The 20,282-nt window shown below is 42.3% G+C and overlaps 2 protein-coding genes across 3 annotated transcripts; one reads left to right on the forward strand and one right to left on the reverse strand.

The window, feature by feature from the left end:
* Nucleotides 1-4,733: 4,733 nt before the first annotated feature.
* On the reverse strand, nt 4,734-9,923 carry znrd2 (zinc ribbon domain containing 2). Of its 2 annotated transcripts, none has more exons than XM_061248768.1 (4): nt 9,816-9,923; nt 7,157-7,308; nt 6,511-6,595; nt 4,734-5,900 (listed from the first exon to the last, which is right to left on the reverse strand). In XM_061248768.1, exons 1-4 carry the CDS (start codon nt 9,850-9,852, stop codon nt 5,449-5,451), a joined length of 726 nt encoding a protein of 241 aa, XP_061104752.1. In that variant the 5' UTR covers nt 9,853-9,923; the 3' UTR covers nt 4,734-5,448. The 2 variants fall into 2 exon arrangements, with proteins under 2 accessions (XP_061104752.1, XP_061104753.1); XM_061248769.1 differs by having other exon boundaries at nt 9,820-9,899.
* A 3,027-nt stretch (nt 9,924-12,950) lies between these two features.
* On the forward strand, nt 12,951-20,249 carry LOC133133928 (aristaless-related homeobox protein-like). Its single transcript, XM_061250231.1, has 5 exons — nt 12,951-13,137; nt 14,665-15,211; nt 16,305-16,350; nt 18,022-18,329; nt 20,009-20,249. The coding sequence occupies exons 1-5, from the start codon at nt 12,951-12,953 to the stop codon at nt 20,247-20,249; spliced, it is 1,329 nt and encodes a 442-aa protein (XP_061106215.1).
* The last annotated feature ends 33 nt before the right edge of the window (nt 20,250-20,282 follow it).

The raw sequence follows: 20,282 nt of genomic DNA on the forward strand, positions 1-20,282 counted from the left end.
TCTAGACTGGGATTCCAGCTATGAAAATGTTGTGTCTTAGCAGCCAGGTAACTGCCTCAGTTAACAAGAGTCCAGTGAAAATCACATTTCTATTGCAGGCACACCCTTTCATAGATTGCATATGTGGCCATTCATTAACTTGATCACATTTAATGATTGATGGTTGGATACAGGCAATTATCGGGCCCATTCAATATCCTAATATACATACATATTGTACTATATGTGTTGTTTATGTATATATTATTATATATTATTCTTATTCCTTTTTTCCACCAATTATATACATATATTATACTTGGTTTTGCTGTAAATTCTCTATATCTTATAGTTCTCTAATTTACTTTATTTACTACTTTGTCTATTTTCTGTGTTGTCATTGTATGGATGCAGGGCCCCCCTGAAAAGGAGATTTCGGTCTCAGTGGGGTTTCCCCTGCATAAATAAAGGATAAATAAATCATCTTTGTTGTTGAAACACTGATGCACCCTCCGATTCTAAAGCAGTGAACAAGGAGTCCTGGAGCTACGAGGGTTTTCACACAATTGGACCATCAGGCAAATATCCCTGCATGGTGCATGGTCCATCAGAAGAGATGCCGCTCTGAGATCCTGTTCTGTATTTTGGGGTGTTGCTGTTGAGTGAGCTCCTGAAAGGAGGTTCCATGTTGAGAGAGAAGGGATTTGAACCAGCCAGAACTGTATGTATTTGTACAGTGTTTCTTTTTTTTCTTCTTCTTCCATATAACAGTCTTTCGGTTTGGTTTTGGACGTTTTGTGGTTATCAGTTTTTGATGGTGCACCTCTGTGCATACTTGATAAACTATCCCGTATATAAATATATAGTTACATGCAAAGGTATTGCGACAGTAACACAATTCTGTTGTTTTTGCTTTTGATTTTATATTACATAACGTGACATAACATAACAAGGCCCTTCAGCCCAAACAGGGCATTTTCCTACCGCTAAAGTGTACCTTGTACTTATCTAGAATCATATCAAGCCTGTTTTTCCTTTTAATAGAGTTTCTGCCTTCACTGCACTATTAGTGCGATCATGCTATGACTTCACTGTAAAACTTGATGACACTGCCACTGGGCACAATTCCAGTGTTACCTCATAAACATTATCAGCATATGCACTCAGGTCATCCTGGGACATAGGTGAGTTTTGTAGCCAGATGGATGAAAACAATATAAATATAATCAATCCAGTAGGCTAAACACAAAGAAGAAAATATCAATATAAAATTCATAAGGTTGGGCCATCAAAATAAAAAGCCGAACCCAACCGTTAACCTTTACCCTACCTCCTAAACGTACCATAACCTGGCCTCAAGAGGCTAATCTACCTGATTTATGTTATTGTATACATTTAAATGGAATCATGCAATATAGATATTATTGGCTTAACTTTATTAAAAATATATATATTTCAGTCCAATGATTTGACCCATTTAAATCATTTTCAGTTATGCACTCTTTCAGATGGTGGTGGTAGTGTGATGGTGTGGGGATGCTTTGGGACCTTGATGAATTGCTATTATCAAAGGAATAATTTTTCTCTGTATATTTTTATAATATTTTTAAACTGGAGAAACTAATCTGCAATTATTTAAGCGATTACCCTAGCGCAGATAAAACTGAACACATCCCTTATCTGATGTGCATTCAAGACAGCAAACTTTACCTCACGATAACTAGTTTAGTTTAGTCTAAACGTTTTGGGAGGGGTGGTGCTAGTGTGCTTCAGGGGGTGCTGGTGTGTATGGGCGGGCAGTGTGAGTGTGGGAGGGAGTTGGAGGTTGTGCAGAGTGTGTGTCTGTGTCAGTACGTGTGTGTGTGCGTGTGTGTGTGTGGGGGGAGTTGGAGGTTGTGCAGCGTGTGTGTGTGCGTGTGTGACCGTGTGTATGTGAGTGTGTGTTTGAGTGTGTGTGAGTGAGTGTGTGTGTGTGAGTGCGTGTGTATGTGAGTGTGTGTGTGTGTGTGTGTGTGTGAGTGTGCGTGTGTATGTGAGTGTGTGTGTGTGTATGAGTGAGTGTGAGTGCGTGTGTGAGTGTGTGTGTGTGTGACCGTGTGTATGTGAGTGTGTGTGTGAGTGTGTGTGTGTGAGTGTGTGTGTGAGTGAGTGTGTGTGAGTGCGTGTGTATGTGAGTGTGTGTGTGTGTGAGTGTGTGTGTGTGTATGAGTGAGTGAGTGTGAGTGCGTGTGTGAGTGTGTGTGTGTGAGTGTGACCGTGTGTATGTGAGTGTGTGTGTGAGTGTGTGTGTGTGAGTGAGTGTGTGTGAGTGCGTGTGTATGTGAGTGTGTGTGTGAGTGTGTGTGTGTGTATGAGTGAGTGTGAGTGCGTGTGTGAGTGTGTGTGTGTGTGTGTGAGTGTGCGTGTGTGTGTGTGTATGAGTGAGTGTGTGTATGAGTGTGTGTGTGTGAGTGTGTGCGTGCGTGTGTGAGTGTGTGAGTGTGAGTGCGTGTGTGAGTGTGTGTGTGAGTGTGCGTGTATGTGAGTGTGAGTGTGTGTATGAGTGTGTGTGTGTGTGCGTGCGTGCGTGTGTGAGTGTGTGAGTGTGTGCGTGGGGAGTTGGAGGTTTGGCGGCTCGGCCTTGGCCAGCTCCTCTCTTACTCTGTGCAGCTCTGTGCGTGAGGACTGGTCGTCCTCCTCCAGGTGTCTCATGGCCACCAGCAGCTCCTGTACCTCACACCTGTGCTGTGTGAGGAGGCTGGCTGCCTCGCTGTTAGCCTGCAGCCATTAGCCAGTGTGTAAATGGTAAATGGTTGGCATTTATATAGCACCTTTATCCAAAGCGCTGTACAATTGCTGCTTCTCATTCACCCATTCACTCACGCACTCACACACCAACGGTGATTGGCTGCCATACAACGCACCAACCAGCTCGTCAGGAGTATTTGGGAGTTAGGGGTCTTGCTCAGGAACACTTCCACACGGGATTGAACCGGCCAAACCCTTTGCCAAATTCTATTCATGCCCCCTCGTTCTGCTAAACCAAACTCAAATAACTATGTAGCTAACTTTGCTAATCCTGTTAATGAATTTAAGAGTCTCAATAAAATCACCACTAAGTCTCCTTTTATTAAGCTCAAAGATATTAAACATCTTCGTTATCATACTTAAATATACTTGTTTTATTAAGGCTAGCATTATATTTGCAGAGTTTTATTGCTGCTTTTATTTGTTTGTCCTCAACTATTAGTCTACAGGGTCCAGTTCTTATCTATGTGATTTCTCGCACTCGGAACTGTACTTCCCTCTGGTTAGCGTTATGCATTTTGTTGTACTTCGCTCAGGCATTTCTGTTTGCCACTGGTAGAGTGCCCCCCACTGGCCAAACATTACTTCCAGCGGGAACTTTGTTTTTGCAGGAGGTCTACAATCCAAGAGCTAACTAAGCCTACCGCTGGGTAGATTAGGCAAGGGGCCGAAGAGCTGACAGTGGATACATTATGACCTAGCACAACAGGTTCATGGTTTCAATACAACTTCAAATATGAACTTAGTTTCCCGGTCAAGAGAAGGCAAAACGGGAAATGTTGTCCTCTAAACGATTTACCAATATTGCCAGAGTGATTGGAATATCCCACTGTATATGGAGGAAGACTCATTCTTATGTCCTGATTTGTATTACTTTTTCCATCTACGGAATTCAGATTATATAAAATATGCACTCATTTTACATATGCATTCTCTTTTATTACATTCACGCTTTATTTTAACATTCGGTCTGTACAAACTGTATGGGAGTTTTGGTCTCACCCAGGAATCCATAAGGTATTTAAAGGAGTGTTCACCCTTCATTCACTGTTTTTTTTTTTTCGTTGGCTGGAGAGAAGTCAAGTTTGTGTTTGATACAGTAGTATATCCTAACTGGCTGTTATTGAAAAGCCCTATACGTAGCTATACGTCTTAAGTTTTATTCCTTTTGTTGGGAGTTTTTGTTTGTTTATTTATTTTGCACTGTACATAGCAAGTCTGCGGTAAATAAATGTAAAAAAACCTTTCACTGCATACATTTTTCTGCCTCCATCTTGGGGGACTTTTTCCTGGCCACTACAGCTATACTGTTACAGACGGTAAACCAACAAGGAAATTCTATTTTTTTTTTTTTTGCTGTTGTTGAGGATGCGTTGAAGGGGTATAGAGCTGAAACACAAATCCGTCGCAAAAACGGATCAGTCCAAATATAATAGTAAATGCATGTACCAGATTAAAGCAAAGCTGAATTTGTTAGGTTTTATGAGCTAACCCAATATGTAAAGGAGCTTTATGAATTATATTTAAATATGCCTTTTTAAAACAGAAACAGATTCAGCGGCGGTTTCACAGAAACAAATTAAGCTAAGTTTTAAGATTAATATGAGTTTTTTATGGCGATTCTCCATTCAACCCTGAATTTAGTCTAGGACTAGGCTTAATCTGCGTTTAAAGTTTTATCATCATCGAGAAAATGGTTTCTTATTTCAGGCTTGAATCAGTGCCATTCACAGAAACTGGGATGGAGAAAACTTTTAAGGGCCGGATTCATACACCAAGATTAACTTTAGTACTGAACAAAATAGAATTTTGAATGGAGAATCTCCAATTATAATTGAATTTAGTCTTAGGCTTAATCTACGTCTGTAAAACTGGCCCCCCAATTTCATCATTTTAATCCAGACATTACATTTTAATCCAGACATTGTGGCCTTGTACAGATGCAGGGGAATGTACACCAAAGAGAGTGGTGTCCAGATCAGCTTTAATGGGTTGCAGCACAGCAGATACATGTGGTCACCCACTTCCCACCAAAGTCCACAGGTCCAGTTAACTGCACACTTTTAGTCAAAACCAGGTTCCTGAGACGGGTGTGAAAATGGGCCGGAAAACATCCGGGCAGCCTAACGTGAAACACAGGGGAAACTGCAGTTCTACTTGCTTGGGAGCTGCGCAGGTGGGATTTAAGACGATTAAAACAAAGACAAAATTTTAACATTTCCTTTTCCTCCACAGTTTCGGAGTTTCTATGCAACAGCAGGGGATTCGCGTCAATAGATGACACCTCCCCCATAACACTAGAGGCAAGAATCTGAGGAATGAACGCACACCTCGCCCCGGCTCTCCACCCCGCATCACACTCCCAATCCCCAACCATCGCGAGCCGCAGACTCTCTGCTGAACGAAGTGCAACGTCAACACAGCGCTAACATCAGCGGTTTACAACCAAGCCATACCACCCTCTGAGGCACAAACCCAAAAAACAAAAACAGAAAAACACACACACAAGGCTCTTTTTCTTTTAAAATCAACATTATTTTTTTTTTTTGACCACCAGTAAACAAGACCATCGAAATTTTCCGACCTCGAGTGTGGCTCAGCGCCGGTTGGGACTGGCTGTCGCGCGCGCGCGGGGGGGGGGGGGGGCGGGGGGGGAGCTAACGTGCTAACGTGCTAAGAGCGTCAGGAGAGCTGCAGGTCCCGCAGGCTGCGCAGCGACTCGGCGCAGCTCCGGATCAGGCCGCAGAGCTGCATGCTGGCCTCCACCGAGCAGGAGTGCTGCAGCTCCTGCGTGGCCCAGCGCATCTTCTGCAGCACCGCCTCCTCCGCGCACTGCGTGGCGGAGTGTTGCCCCGGCAACGCCGGCGGCGGCGGCTGGCTCTGCTGCGCCGGGGCGGGGGCGGCGGCGGCCGGCGGCAGGGGCGGGGCGGGGCCCGGGAGGGACGAGGCGGGGTTGGGCTGCACCGGCAGGGCTCCCCGCAGGCCCGAGGCCGCGCCCTCGCAGTGCTCCGGGCGTGGCAGGCCGGGGACGGAGGGGGACTGGTCACCGGGGGCGGCCCCGTTCACCAGAGCGAGGGGGTTGGCCGCCAACTGTCTCTCCCGCACCTGCGACAGGGCGGCCTGGGCATTGAGCGCTGGAACAGAGGGCAAACGCACGACATTCATCCACAGCCACAAAAGAGGACCAGGTGCTCAGTTGACCTACTCGATTAGATAGGGGTTAAATAAGTGCTAATATGTCCAACAAACATTTACAGAGTCGACGGCAACGAATTGTGCCACCTGCAGCCTACAAACCTTTCCAGAAAGGAATGGATACATCAGGGACAGTGCTTCGCTTATTTTTGGAGTAACACATATTAGAATGCTACACTTTGTCTTTGTTACTTAATTGCCCATCAAATTGATATAAAAAGAGCTCTCTGTCTTGCAATGTAAAATCATAACAACAGACATGGACAAACCAATTTATAGCAAATGTGATTATCGTATAGAAAGTGGCATGTGTGCCACACCAGTTGAACAGGCCCGCAAGGACTGCTTTTTCTTTGACATCGGAACTTTAAACTAGTGTTCTGGTGACAGTACTTGGAAGGATGAGTGCAGCAGGTGGAATCAGACAGACAGGAACCGTGTGTATTGGGTCACTGTTTGAGGAGCACTGGCTGAAACCCTCAGGACACGCAGTTCCCGTGGCAGTTCCCTGACACCTGAATCCTGCTCAGGGCCTTTTGGGATCCTTACCCGGGTTGTCCTTGTCGACGTCTGAATCCAGCTCTTGACACGCCACGCAATAATTCTTCTTCTGTTTGTCCTGTAAAAGGATCGTCTGGAAGGAAGAGAGAGGGACAATGTCACTCCTCCTCCCAGGTAACTGAGTATCTCCTTTAACCTTACAGCCACACAGCTCTTTCTGACTGGGGAGTCTAAAGAGCATTTTATTTTTATTTTCTAAAAACATTTATTTCAGATTTTTTACTTTTTTCTCCCAATTTGGTTGCCAAATGTACCCTATCTATCCCAGATCTATGTGCAGATCGGGGCTTGAACCACCAACCTTCCGGGTCCCAAGTCATGCAACCTAAGCCAATAGGGCTACAGGCTGGCCCCCTACATTACATCACATTATTGGCATTTGGCAGACGCTCTTATCCAGAGCGACGTACAGTTGATTAGACTAAGCAGGAGACAATGCTCCCCTGGAGCAATGCAGGATTAAGGGCCTTGCTCAAGGCTGTACGGATCTTATCGTGGTTACACCGGGGGGCTTGAACCACCAACCCTCTGGGTCCGAAGTCATGCACCTAAGCCACGAGGCCACAGGCTGCCCCCTCACGCAGCCTAAGCAGGGCGCCGCTGACGGGGCCGGCCGCGCGGGACGCTCCCTCACCCCACACTGGTCGCAGCACTCCCCCAGCATCTTGTAGCCCTTCAGCAGGTAGTCTCCCATCAGCTTGCTGATCTTGTCCTGCCGCTCCCGCCGCGCCTGGATCACCTTCATCTCGGCCTCCGACGGCGGCTCCCACTCAAAGTCGTCGTCCTCTGCCGGAGACGTTACGTTACATTACGCTGCATTACAGTTCATTACGTTACGTTATGTTATGTTACGTTATGTTATGTTACGTAACACTACATTTACATTTTTGTCATTTGGCAGACGCTTTTAATCCAAAGTGCATAGGTTCTTCCACAAGTTAAAGCATCACATCCATAACTCGTAAAATACACATGAAGTGTTGTTCTAAACATATAGTCATCATAAGTGCAATTTATTTTTTTTATTTTTGGGGGGGTTAGACAAGAGGGATAGGGATATCAGAAAGGGGGGCGGGGGAAATCAGGAGGGAGGACTAAGATACAGTTTGAAAAGGTGTGTTTTTAGTGTGTTTTAAAGGTGTGTTTTCAGAGGGATTCTGCTGTCCTGACAGTGGTAGGCAAGTCATTCCACCACAGAGGAACCAGAACGGAAAACAGGCGTGAACGTGCAGCTCACCGCCAGGTGCTCGTAGAGTGTTTGTTACATTACATTACAGTTCATTACATTACATTATGTTACATTAATGGCATTTGGCAGACGCTCTCATCCAGAGTGACGGACAGTTGATTAGACTAAGCAGGAGACAATCCTCCCCTGGATCAATGCAGGGTTAAGTGCCTTGTTCAAGGGCCCAACGGCTGTGCGGATCTTACTGTGGCCAGTCATGTACCTTAACCACTACGCTACAGGCCACCCTGTGACAGGTGAGAGGGAGGGAGACCGTCATCAGTTACTTTAACTAGTTAGCTGTTTATGTAGGAAGGCCGTTGTCAAAGACCCACATGCATGTTTTTGAGCTTTTTTTCCCACATCATCCTGGAGCTTTTGGTTTTTGTTCCAAAAAAAGGTTAAAAAAAAAAAACTATTGAAAAATAAACAAGCGGTGTGGGAGTTTTGCTCAAACTTTGTGTAAGGGTTCTTTCTATATTCAGAAAAGAATATCCAAAACTTTAAGCCTCACCGGATTTGTCATTCTAGAGATACTGGCTCTTAAAGAAGTGGGTGGAGTGTGGTGGTAAAGTCCTAAAAAGTCACCCGCGAGTGAAAATTGGGGGTTGTGTTGATTCTGGAGCATCATATCTTTGGCATTAAAGCAGGGAAAAACCAATGAAAACAATTAAATGGCGTCACGACTACACGTTAACACAGAGAGCTGACCGCAGGAGGCAGAGAAGGAGGGGGAATTTGGCTGCGGGGGTGGGTTTAGGGATTAAGAGAAAATAATGTTACTGCTCTTTGCAAACGTAATGGCCTGACTGTGGATTGGCTCCATTTAGGTGTGCCGGCTTGTTGAACTTGTTGCGTACCAGCAAGGGTGGAGCAAACTGTTGAAAAGGACGGTAGGGGCACCGTTTGATGCACTGGATTTAAATGTAGTGGATACCACACCCACCCGGTGCAACCGGTCCGCTAACTGGTGGGGTTTTGGAGGCGACCCAAACTTCACACGTGAATCCCAAGTAAAATGGGGGTGGGAAAACCAGGAAGCAAGTGATCCAAAACTGTGTGATGCTGCTTCAGATAAGTAATGATATCTCAGCAATGACTTAAATATCCAAGACTAAACTGGTGTTCTGGAGATGGTGTTGACATCTTAACTTTGGTGAAAATTAACTTTCAATATTACAAATCACTCATACCTGATACATTTCATTTTGGGACACGCAGATATAAGAACCATTTATCTACGACCTACAGTAATGGAGAGAGGGCAAGTGAAAGGCATTGAGTCACGTGAATTAGTGCAAACTTTTGTTTTAGTTTAATTAGTTTGCTAATTTCGGTTCCCGGGGTTTCTTACATGGCTAAATCAGCATGCTAAATCTCCTTGAAATCTTTTACGATGTGGCCCAAAAGTATGTTCAATTGAAATGGAATTACCTTGGTGTGAGATAGCAGGACATCCCCTACATGCTTTGACGTTACTCACGTGGCCACCAAGTTATACTGGACGAGCTAGCCAAATACCTAGCTAACGTTGAAATAAATCTACGCTGCGAATAGCTTTTAGATTAGCAAGCAGTAAACGGTCGTTTCTGGCTTCAATTAATTATGACTTTTTACACTGTTAGACATTACATGCTGCTAGTTAAATGTTTTATGTCGTAGTTACTCAGCATCATTGCGCTGCTGGTATCGTTATGTAGCTCAGTGACAGAACACATAGCTATCTAACCTTAGCTAACGTTCGCCGACTGGCATCTATAAACGCAAATGGCTAACTATCCAATTCGATAGCAATGCAAGCTGCCATTATCTCACGTCTTGGTTTGCCACCTTCTGATACGTGACCTTTCGGGTTAACTTTCCAAGACAGCTGGTTAGCTGGTGGTAAATGGCTACGTTAGCTAGGTAGCTATCTAGCACGCAATGGAAACGGCAGGTCCCTTTCTTATGAGTGCCAGTACACATATTGCAATACAGTTAGCTAATTTAACACCATGTTCACATGCACATAGATTATTATATAATATAAGCTTGCCTCGGAACGTCAAACCAAAAAACTACTAACCTGCCTTAAGCGACATGTTTCCAGCACCCGGCAACATTTCCAAGTCACGCCGTTACAGTGAGCTCCGTGACGCTGACAATTGTTGCTGCCACAATAGGAGACTTCCGGTTCGCATTTATCAAAATAAAAGTTCGGGGAATAAAATGATTTTTGAACTGTCATTTTGTCGATTTTCTTTTATTAATTAATACAGTTGGTTATAATTATGAGGTAATTGCAGAGAATAAAAGAGTGTACACTCATATAAAAACCTGTTTGCTGGCACTTTGCTGCATTTCATGTGTGGCCAAAACATGCATTGGGAGATGCTGTCAGTTCACAAACAGCTGATTTGCATAGCTAATTACTACATATTGTTACCAAGTGAAAGCTTGAAATTTGACTGAAATGAACAGGAAATGGGCCTACCATGATGAAACCAAAACAATATGAGCAATGTCAAACTAATTAGAAAAATCGCTCACTGCAAAAAAACAAAAAAAAAGATATGCCCCGGACCTGAAAAACTGACCAAATCGATGGACTTAAAAATGAACTTTAGTGAAATGAAGAGGAAATTGGCTAAACATGATGAAACCAATAAAATATGAACAAGAAAATATTTAAATTGGCGGAACGGATGGTGCAGTGGGTAGCAATGCCGCCTCACAGCAAGGAAGTCGTGGGTTTGAATCTCCGTCGGCCGGGGCCTCTCTGTGTGGAGCTTGCATGTTCTCCCTGTGTTTGCATGGGTTTCCCCCGGGTACTCCAGTTTCCTCCCACAGTCCAAAGACCTGCAGGTTAGGCTGATTGGAATCTAAATTGTCTGTAGGTATGAGTGTGTGAGTGAAAGGTGTATGTGTCCTGTGTTGGACTGGCAACCTGTCCAGGGTGTATTCCTGCCTTTCACCCAATGTATGCTGGGATAGGCTAGCCCCCCTGTGACCCTGTTCAGGATAAGCGGGTTAGGATAATGAATGAATGAATTAAATATTAAAATTGTCTCAGCAGAAATCAAGAATTATAAGATGAGCAAATCCTGAAAAACTGACCAAATCAACACATTTTTGAATGTTGATTTTTTTGACTGAAATTAATAGGAAATGGGCCTAACATGATGAAACCAATACAATTTCTTTCACATTTTTTAATGCATGTTTTTGCTCATATTTTTTTGGTTTCATCATGTTAGGCCCATTTCCTATTCATTCACTCAAAAAATAAGACTTTAAAGATTATATATTTTTCAATGAAATTAATAGGAAATGGATCAAATATGATGTAACCCATAAAATATGAGCAAGAAAATGTAAAAAAAATATTGTAAAAATGTCTCACCAGAAATCAATAAAAATGATTAGCCATGCACCTGATAAACTGACCAGATCGATGGACTGTAAAATGTTTATTTTTTCACTGAAATGAATAAGAAATGGGCCAAACATGATGAGCAAATAAAAAAAACAATCACAGAAAGTACTGTACAATATCAAAGATATGGTTCTACACAGTAAATGCATACCATCATTTGGTAACAATTCATAGTTTTTGAGTTATGAGCTATGCAAATGAGCTGCTCGTGAATTGACAGTCTATAGCAATGCATGCGCATACCACACTATAAATACAGCAACAATTGCTGGGAACATGTGTCCACAGAAAAGACTGTACAATGCTAAAGATTTAATGTATGCCCCTTTTTATTTCTTAACATTTTTTTTCAAACAGTAATCAGGTATGCAAACGAGCTGTTACTGAACTGACAGTGCAAAGCAATTTATGCTTGGCCTCCACCATAGTAACTGGTCAAATAGCAAGCTAGTTGCTTGCTGACTTTTATACGTTGTATAAGAAATGCATTTAAACAATGGTAATTCTGTGAGAAAGCGCAGAAAACGCGGTAACTACTATGTTCTAATTATTTAACGTTACTCCGCAGCTTTTATTTTGATTTAAATCAATAACAGGAAGTTTAGACCGGAAGTTCTGTAGAGGAAGTCTAATTTTTTCTAGCTTCACAGAGCTGTAGGCCCTAATAAATTATAATTTCGGTTACTTAAATTTTGTTGCACTCAAGACTGGACATGTCTGGCATATTTTCCAGGCTATGGGGTTTATCATGGAAAAAAATATAATTGGGCAATTAAGTAGGGCAACATTCAATACATGCATATTGGTTAGGCCTATCAATAATATTATATGCGTCTGCCGTTGTTTCCTCACATAGCCTGTCGCAATGGTGTGACATGCAATGTCTATTAGGCCAACAATGTCATAATTACAATGTGACAAGAATTATAATTCAGGATATCTGCAATTATAACTGGACTAGAAAGAACAATAATTCGAGATATCTGATATCTACAATTGCATTTTGAAGCGTTAGATTGACGTCACTTGTCATTAAGTTGTATGGAAGTTTCAACTAAAGATAAGACTAGCCTATCTACAATTCAGTTTTGACCAGGCTATCTAAATGTGAATTCTTGATATCCTACCTATTTATATTATGACTAGTCACACTGTAACCTAAATTCGAGATTTCTCCACTTTGGCCACTTTAGACAAGTCATAACTGCAGTGTAATATATCTACAATTGGACTAGTAGCCTAATAGTCTATCTTAGTTTCAGATACAAAACAAGTATAGCCCTATTGTTAATCCTGAAGAATTCAAGATATCTTTGAATTTAAATGATTACTAGTCAGAACTGAAGTGGCGAATTTGAGTTAGACCTACGACTTAATTTAAATAGAGGTATCTGGAATTCACGTTTCAGGCAAAATCTAGGTTGTAGCTCCCGGTGTAGAACACAATGGCAATGGTGAAGTCAATCTTACTAGTTAACATGCAATTATAGATTAGATATAGATATTGTCTTTAATTAGCATTTTGAAGAGTCACACATGAATGACAGATCTGAATCCGGTCGCGCTATTAAATGTTAAGGATAGAGACCACTTTCCACCGGGAGCCAATCAGAAGAGCTGCAACACGTGGATGCTGTAGATTCCGAAGCTATTCCTACATGGTACATATGCCGTTATTGTCCGCGTGTACGACGACCGAGGGGACAATCAAGGGTTCGACATCCAGAGGGAGAGAGAGACAGAGAGACATCCTGCAAACCTAAAAAAATCTCTAAACGAAACAAAATGAGCAGTAGGTTTGAGGACAACATCTCTAACACATCCGGATGTAAAAGTAAATCGCCAACTTTGTTCTCCTCGTATTGTATAGATAGCATATTGGGCAGGAGGAGCCCATGTAAAGAGAAACTGACGGACAAGCAAAGTACGCCAAAGCTGCCGGACAGAACTGAACACGACTTAAAGGCAGACGGTAGGAAAACTTTGTCGTTACATTTTCATGCGTGGGCATGTCTCTTACTGTGAGGTAAAAAAAGACAGCCCAGCACCTTTCACATATTCAGCGTTTAAGAAACAATGCAGTCGTTAGACAACTGATTTCTTAAATGTGAGCTAAACTTTTTTTACTTGATCGTGATTCCTGTATAAAATTTAATTTGAAATGGTAAATTAATAGCTTTTTACAGCGATAAAGGGGAAATGTTTGTCTACAAAAAGGTTGAGAAAATCGCCTTTAACTAGGCCAATTTTTTTTTCAATATTCATTTCACCTTGGCATCTTTAAAATAAACCATAAGAAGGGCGACACAGCTTTGATTTTGACCATCAATTCAAACACATTCTTTATGAAATTAATGGTGCAGTTTCAAGTGCATCCTGAATTAGGAAAACATTTTTGCGATTATAAAATGTATTCCTCAATTTCACTCTTTTTACAATTTATTTTCTGTGAAATTTAAAGTAAAATTTTAATTAAGATATGATTATCCATTGTTCATGATGATCCATGCAACAATTCATTATTCTCTTTATACAAAGTTGTTGACTACAGTCCGTTTATATAATGATCTCTCTATCTGCACTAAGGAAGCCATTAAACACACCCGATTAATCAAACACCTGTGATGGACTGTACTGTCCTTTCAGGTCCTCTTCGCACTTGTACTTGTGTTTGATCTGCACTTCGTTGTACGTCGCTCTGCATAAGAGCGTCTGCTAAATGCCATGTAATGTAATAATGTAATGTAATGGTGCCATTTGCCTCAACAACAAAAAAAAGTTCTGTAATTTCTACACGGTGAAACTAAAATGTATAATCATTCTGTGTAAGAAAAGCTGAATAAATCTGCACTGTAACTACACGTGAATTGTTTGATTGATGTTTCCAGAGACGTTCGTCTGCATACCACTATTGTAACGTGGTTATTTCAGTTGCCGTCACCTTCCTTTCAGCTTGAACCAGTCAGGCCATTATCCCCTGACCTCTCTAATTAATTCCGTGTTTTTTGCCCACAGAGCTGCTACTCATTTGATGTTTTTGGTTTTTGCACCATTCTCTGTAAACGCTACAGACTGTTGTGCATGAAAATCCCAGGAGATTAGAAGTCTCTCAGATACTCAAACCACCCATGTCTGGCACCAGTAATCATTTAACCTTAGATCACATTTCTTACCAATCCTGATGTTTGGCCTGAACAACAACAAATCATCTTGGCCATGTCTGCATGTTTTGAGTGCATTGAGTTGCTGCCACATGATTAGCTGTTGCATTTTTGCATTAGCGAAATGCAGTACAGATGTACCTAATAAAGTGACCATTGAGTGTGTGTAGCCGGTATCATGCTTTAAGGTATTGTAATTCAAATGAAAAAGCAATGGGATGTATTTTGAATTATTTTAGGGAAACGTGCTAACCGACAAGGTAACAGTATTGTAAAGGTCTGTGATTGATTTGCAACATGACCTCCACCTCTAAATTCAAATTTGTTTGTATTAGCAGCCTGTGCTAAAGATGGCACTTCTTTCGTCTCGGAGATTCACCTACCATCAAAACAGCGCCGGCAATACGGTCGTGAAGGGAATGGTTTGGACACCGACGTTGACTTTCTGGAACTTGGTGACAAGGGACAACAACGGGAGAAGTTGCCTGGCCAGACCTGTGATCATCTAAAAATTGTTCAGGCGCCTCAGGTCAGTATAAGCCGCAGCAAGTCATACAGGGAGAACGCGTCTTTCAACCAGAACACTGGAGTCAAAGAGCTCGGTGCTGAAGTCGTTGAATTGGACGCGCTGAAGATTGAAGTCGGCGCTGTGAAAAAAGAAGGATGCCGGGAAGTGGAATTGTCTTCGAAGGTGGAAGAGGGACTTAACGGTAATGTGGATTTAAAGGACGGAGAGGAGAGCGTGTGCTTGTCCGCCGGCAGTGATTCGGAGGACGGGATGCTAAAGCGCAAGCAGAGAAGATACAGAACTACATTCACCAGTTACCAGCTAGAAGAGCTCGAACGGGCTTTCCAGAAGACACACTACCCAGACGTGTTCACCAGGTAAAATGCTATCGGCCTCTCTGATAATAGGTAATTACAAGTGCTTAAAATAGCGTGCACAGTTGGAACTGGAAACGGTATCATGGAGAGACGGGGCTTACTGAAGTCATTCGCAGAATAAGTGCATTGCCGATGATCGAACAACTACAAAGCAATAGGTTAAAATGTAGAGCGTTTGCGCCATACAGTAGGCATACGATGTGCATAGTAGGCTATAATAGATTTCATACAAATTAAACTGCCAAAGAGTAGGCCTTCCCTACGCGACCATGGTAATACCATCTAATGTATAAACGCTCTTATCTTTGGTATCTCGTAACCCATTTAAAAAGCCGAACGTTTTCTGAATAATATTAGTGCTGTGTAATTTTTGGTTAGTGTGGCTTTACCACTTTTGATTTTTCAGATTCATTAATTCTACTAATACATTTATATAATTTATTAAGGCTATGCAATTTCAACAATCGTATTTTTTGGAATCGGTTTTGGAAGGTTTTGATTAGTCTATAAATGCGTCTTATATTCACTTCCTTATTTTATATTAATTATGATTGGCTATAGCCTCTGAATTAATATCTGAGATGTAGCCTACTATAGACACACAAAACACAAAAACTGTAGCCTATTTTAAAGTAAATAATGTATGTTCCACATATTCCTGATTATCGTGTGGAAGAGATTATTGAAAACATAATACATCTTAAAAAGTGTATATTGGCATATAACGCCCCGTAAATAACATCTGTTTTGTTTTCATAATATCAGTCATTTATATTGCCTAAGTTGTGCTTTTAAGGGCATTCCACTGCTTATCGTGCAAGATAAATTAGGGATAGGCTATGCGAAGCGTTATTGTTATATGTAGGCCTAATGTTTATCTAAATAAATAAATAAAATGTTTGATATAAAATGCTCTGGGCGCGACGCTTGTTTTCTGCAACTCATTACATTACATTACATTACGTGGCATTTAGCAGACGCTCTTATCCAGAGCGACGTACAACAAAGTGCAAACTCAGGTAGGCCTTAATCGGAAACTACTGCTACTATTATTGTGCTAGTACCAAAGCTAACAACTATTTCTCCATTTTAGAGAAGAACTGGCGATGCAGTTAGACCTCACAGAAGCGCGTGTACAAGTAAGTTATAATCTGTTTAACAGGTGTATTGTTCCTTTTATTTGTTTTAGATATTTTTTAAATTATGTTTTTCAAAGCGAATATAATTATGGAAATTATAGTTAAATAGCATATTCATAGCATGACAGATTAATTCATGACAAAACAGATCATCACATATTATTATTTGTAATAAATAATAATAATAATAATAATAATAATAATAATAATATTTATCGTCTAATTATACACATTTATCTGATGATTATTTGATAATATCACGTTTTTACAATTTAATTTTCTGAAATTTAATCTTAAAACCTCTCTATAAATTACTTCAGGAAGTAAATAGGTAAGCTTCCTTTCTTATATTTTATTATAAAACATTCCAAAGTAGGAGAAATGTATCATTAATTTTATACTATGACTTGCACATACCAAAATGCGTTTCATTGCATTTATTTTTCTTCTTTTAAATACATGGAAATGGCGGTCCGGCACTCCCACCTCGTTATTGAAACGGTTGCAGGCATTGCCTGGTGATCATAATGAAGTGAATGCTTGTGACTCATTAAAGCTCACTGACAGAAATGCTGAATAAAGTGGTTTTTGATTTCTCATTGTAGTTGCATGGGCGTAGGGGTGTAATCCTGTTTGATTTCACATTTTCTGATTGTAATCGCCCTGCAGTGAGAGAAGCACTGTTAAAGGTAATTGCTACCCGCCCCCCCCCAACCACACACACACAATACCTCTTCTCCTTTCAATGTATAGCTTGCATTTTAATGTCGAAGTCCCAAAACCAAGGAGACAGGAGAAAGAACAGTGTGTAGTAATCGCTACAGTATAAAGAATCCCGTAAAAAAAAAATGGCAGCAATGTTGCCAGTGAAAAAACATTGCAAATCTGGATCAGAGCTTAGTGTGAACTCATGCACATTTTTACAAATTTTACATTTTACTGTAAAAATACAGCTTTTTACAGTGTAGTGCACAATCACACATTGAGTATGATTTTATGTGAGTGTAGTATACAATCACACTTTTTGTGTGAGTTGCTACTAGCTATAAATTATCCTCAGATAATTAAAATTTTAGAGGATTTATTATAAGCACATATTTCTGGGAGTGGGGATCGTCTTGTCTTCTGGCGTAACCACTAATTCCCTCTCCCAGAGACAGGACAAGCCACATTTTAATTAGCAAACTGTGTGAAAAATTGTGTGAAGAAATCGAGTCGAGTAATTCATATCGACCGTTTGTCTAGTTCCACAGGAGAATTGTAAATAAGCCTGCAAAACATTCACTTATCCTCAAAAGGGCACAAATTCCCATAATAATATGATCCAGGTGAAAGATGTGATCGAGGTTTCAGGCATAAGCTATCCACCTTGTTCTCTTCCTGATTAAAAAGGTTGTCTGATCTGCTCTACATTACATTACATTACATTAATGGCAGCTGCTCTTATACAAAGCGACTTGCAGTTGATTAGACTAAGCAGGCGACAATCATCCCCTGGAGCAATGCACGGTTAAGGGCCTTGCTCAAGGGCCCACTGGGTGTGCGGATCTTATTGTGGCTACGCCGGGGATCGAACCAACAACCTTGCGTGTCCCAGTCACGTACCTCAACCACCGCTCTGTGCAGCCCCGGAGTTACTCCCTCCCTCGTTTTTTTGCGGGTCGCCCGCAGGTGTGGTTCCAGAACCGGAGGGCCAAGTGGAGGAAGCGGGAGAAGGCGGGTGTCCCCCCCCACCGGCCCGTCCTGTCGTTTCCCAGTCCGGTTGTAGCAGCCCACCCTCTCAGCCGCTTCCTGGAGGGGGGTCTGTGCGCGCTGCGCCCCCACCCTGCCCTGGAGTCCGCGTGGGCCGCTGCTGCTGCCTCCCCGTTCCCGGGGCTCCCTCCCCCGCCTGCGGGATCCGCCGGCCCCGTCGGGCTCGGCAGCTTCCTGGGTGCCGCCGTGTTCCGACATCCCGCTTTCATCACCCCGAACTTCGGCAGGTACGCCCCCCCTCGCCCCCCCCCCCAGCTCCTGCATCTTCATTCGTGTATAGGGTTGAAGCCTGGTTTCAGGGAAACCCGCTTTTCTACAGGTGAGATTTCACATCTTACCTGCATCTTGAGTTGATAGTATTCTAATGACATACTTACTTGGATGATCTGGATGATTGTTAAATGCAACTCTCTCTCCAAGAGGTCAGAGGTCACATCCCAGTGACTGAGAGCAGCACAGCTCGTGCAGACCCAAATCTCCCGATGGTGATTACTTTAACTCTCTCCCTTTTCTCAGCTTGTATTCAGCATCAAGTTTATGACGTATGTCATACTGCACACAACTTAGCAACTGCTCCATACAGCCACACCCTCTCAGCACCTCCACTTCTACCTTTTGCAGACGGCATGAAGCTGCTTTGACCTGCAACACATCGGTTCCCCCCCCCACCTTTGCATGGACAGATGCATTAGAGTGTACGCATTCAACTTTGTCATGACACCACCGTGATATTACTGGTAAAAATTTAAATATCTGTTTTTAGCAGGTGGAGAGAAAAGAAAAATTATTAACTTGAACAAACATTAAAATCTTCTTTTTGTTTCATAATGGAATACTGTCTACAGCCCACTGCAAAGATAATATTTTTTGCAATTCTCATTTTTAAAGTGAAGGACAATAATGTATTTTCTGTATATGCTTTATTGTCTTGTGATCTGAGTACTAAAGTTAATAATGTTAGCCTTGTCTTATGCCTGCGTCCTCCATGTAATGGTCATGATTGTAAAACTTGGCAATGTTTAGTGTTTCAATGCAGACCAGACAATGTTGGCATGCTAAGTACACTCAGCGAGCATTTTATTAGGTATTTATTAGACTTATCGACTTAGAGCTGTGATGCATTGTGTTTTTAGAGCTGCTCTTCTGCATACCACTGTTGTAATGCTTGGTTGTTTGTGTTACTGTCACCTTCCTGTCAGCTTCAACCAATCTTGCCATTCTCCTCTGTCAGAACTGCTGCTCACTGGATGTTTTTTTTTCTTTTTTGCACCATTCTCTGCAAACTCTAGAGACTGCTTGCATGAAAATCCCAGGAGATCAGCACTTTCTGAGATACTCAAACCACCCTGTCTGGCACCAACAATCATTCCACGGTCAAAGTCACTTAGATCACATTTCTTCCCCATTCTGACTTTTGGTCTGAAATGCAGCTGAACCTCTTGACCACATCTGCATGCTTTTATGCATTTAGTTGCTACCACATGATTGGCAGATTAAATACTTACATTAACAGGTTTACCTAATAACGTGATCACTGAGTGCATACTTGAAGACTTTTTTTGTTGGAAGGAATGATAGAAGTGTCTACTGTAATATTCAGACCTGCTCAAGCATACTTCATAGGTTTGTTCAGCCTACTGCCCTTTGTAGTGAAAATCGCATACTTCAGCATTTCCATGGTCTGCTTGGGCTCTCCTGTGCTTTGTCATGAGCTATGGAATTCCAAAACAGGTGGCCTAAAGTAGACAGGAATAGGAGAGAACATTTATCGGTGTTGTCCCATTGGAGTCACAGAACCTTTGTACCTGCACTGTGCTGCTTGAGACAGAACACCATGCAGCTCCTCTGTGTGTGTCTGTGAGCAGACCATATTGTTTTATTAAATTCTTTCATTTCTTCACCTCAGACTGTTCTCCAGCGTGGGACCTCTGAGCAGCGGCTCCGCAGCGGTGTCTCTTCTGAGGCACCCCGCCCCCTCGGTGGAGCCCCCGTCCCGGACGGCCCTTTGGGCAGAACTGTCCCCCGCCTCTGCCGATCAGCGGACGTCCAGCATCGCGGCCCTCCGCCTCAAAGCCAGAGAACACTCCGCCCAGCTCACCCAGCTGAATGTCCACACCTCCAGCGGGGCTGGGAAGGAGGTGTGCTGATCACGCACACGCACACGCACACACATACGCACA

Source organism: Conger conger, chromosome 7, assembly GCF_963514075.1.
Source record: "Conger conger chromosome 7, fConCon1.1, whole genome shotgun sequence".
Taxonomy (NCBI): Eukaryota; Metazoa; Chordata; class Actinopteri; order Anguilliformes; family Congridae; genus Conger; species Conger conger.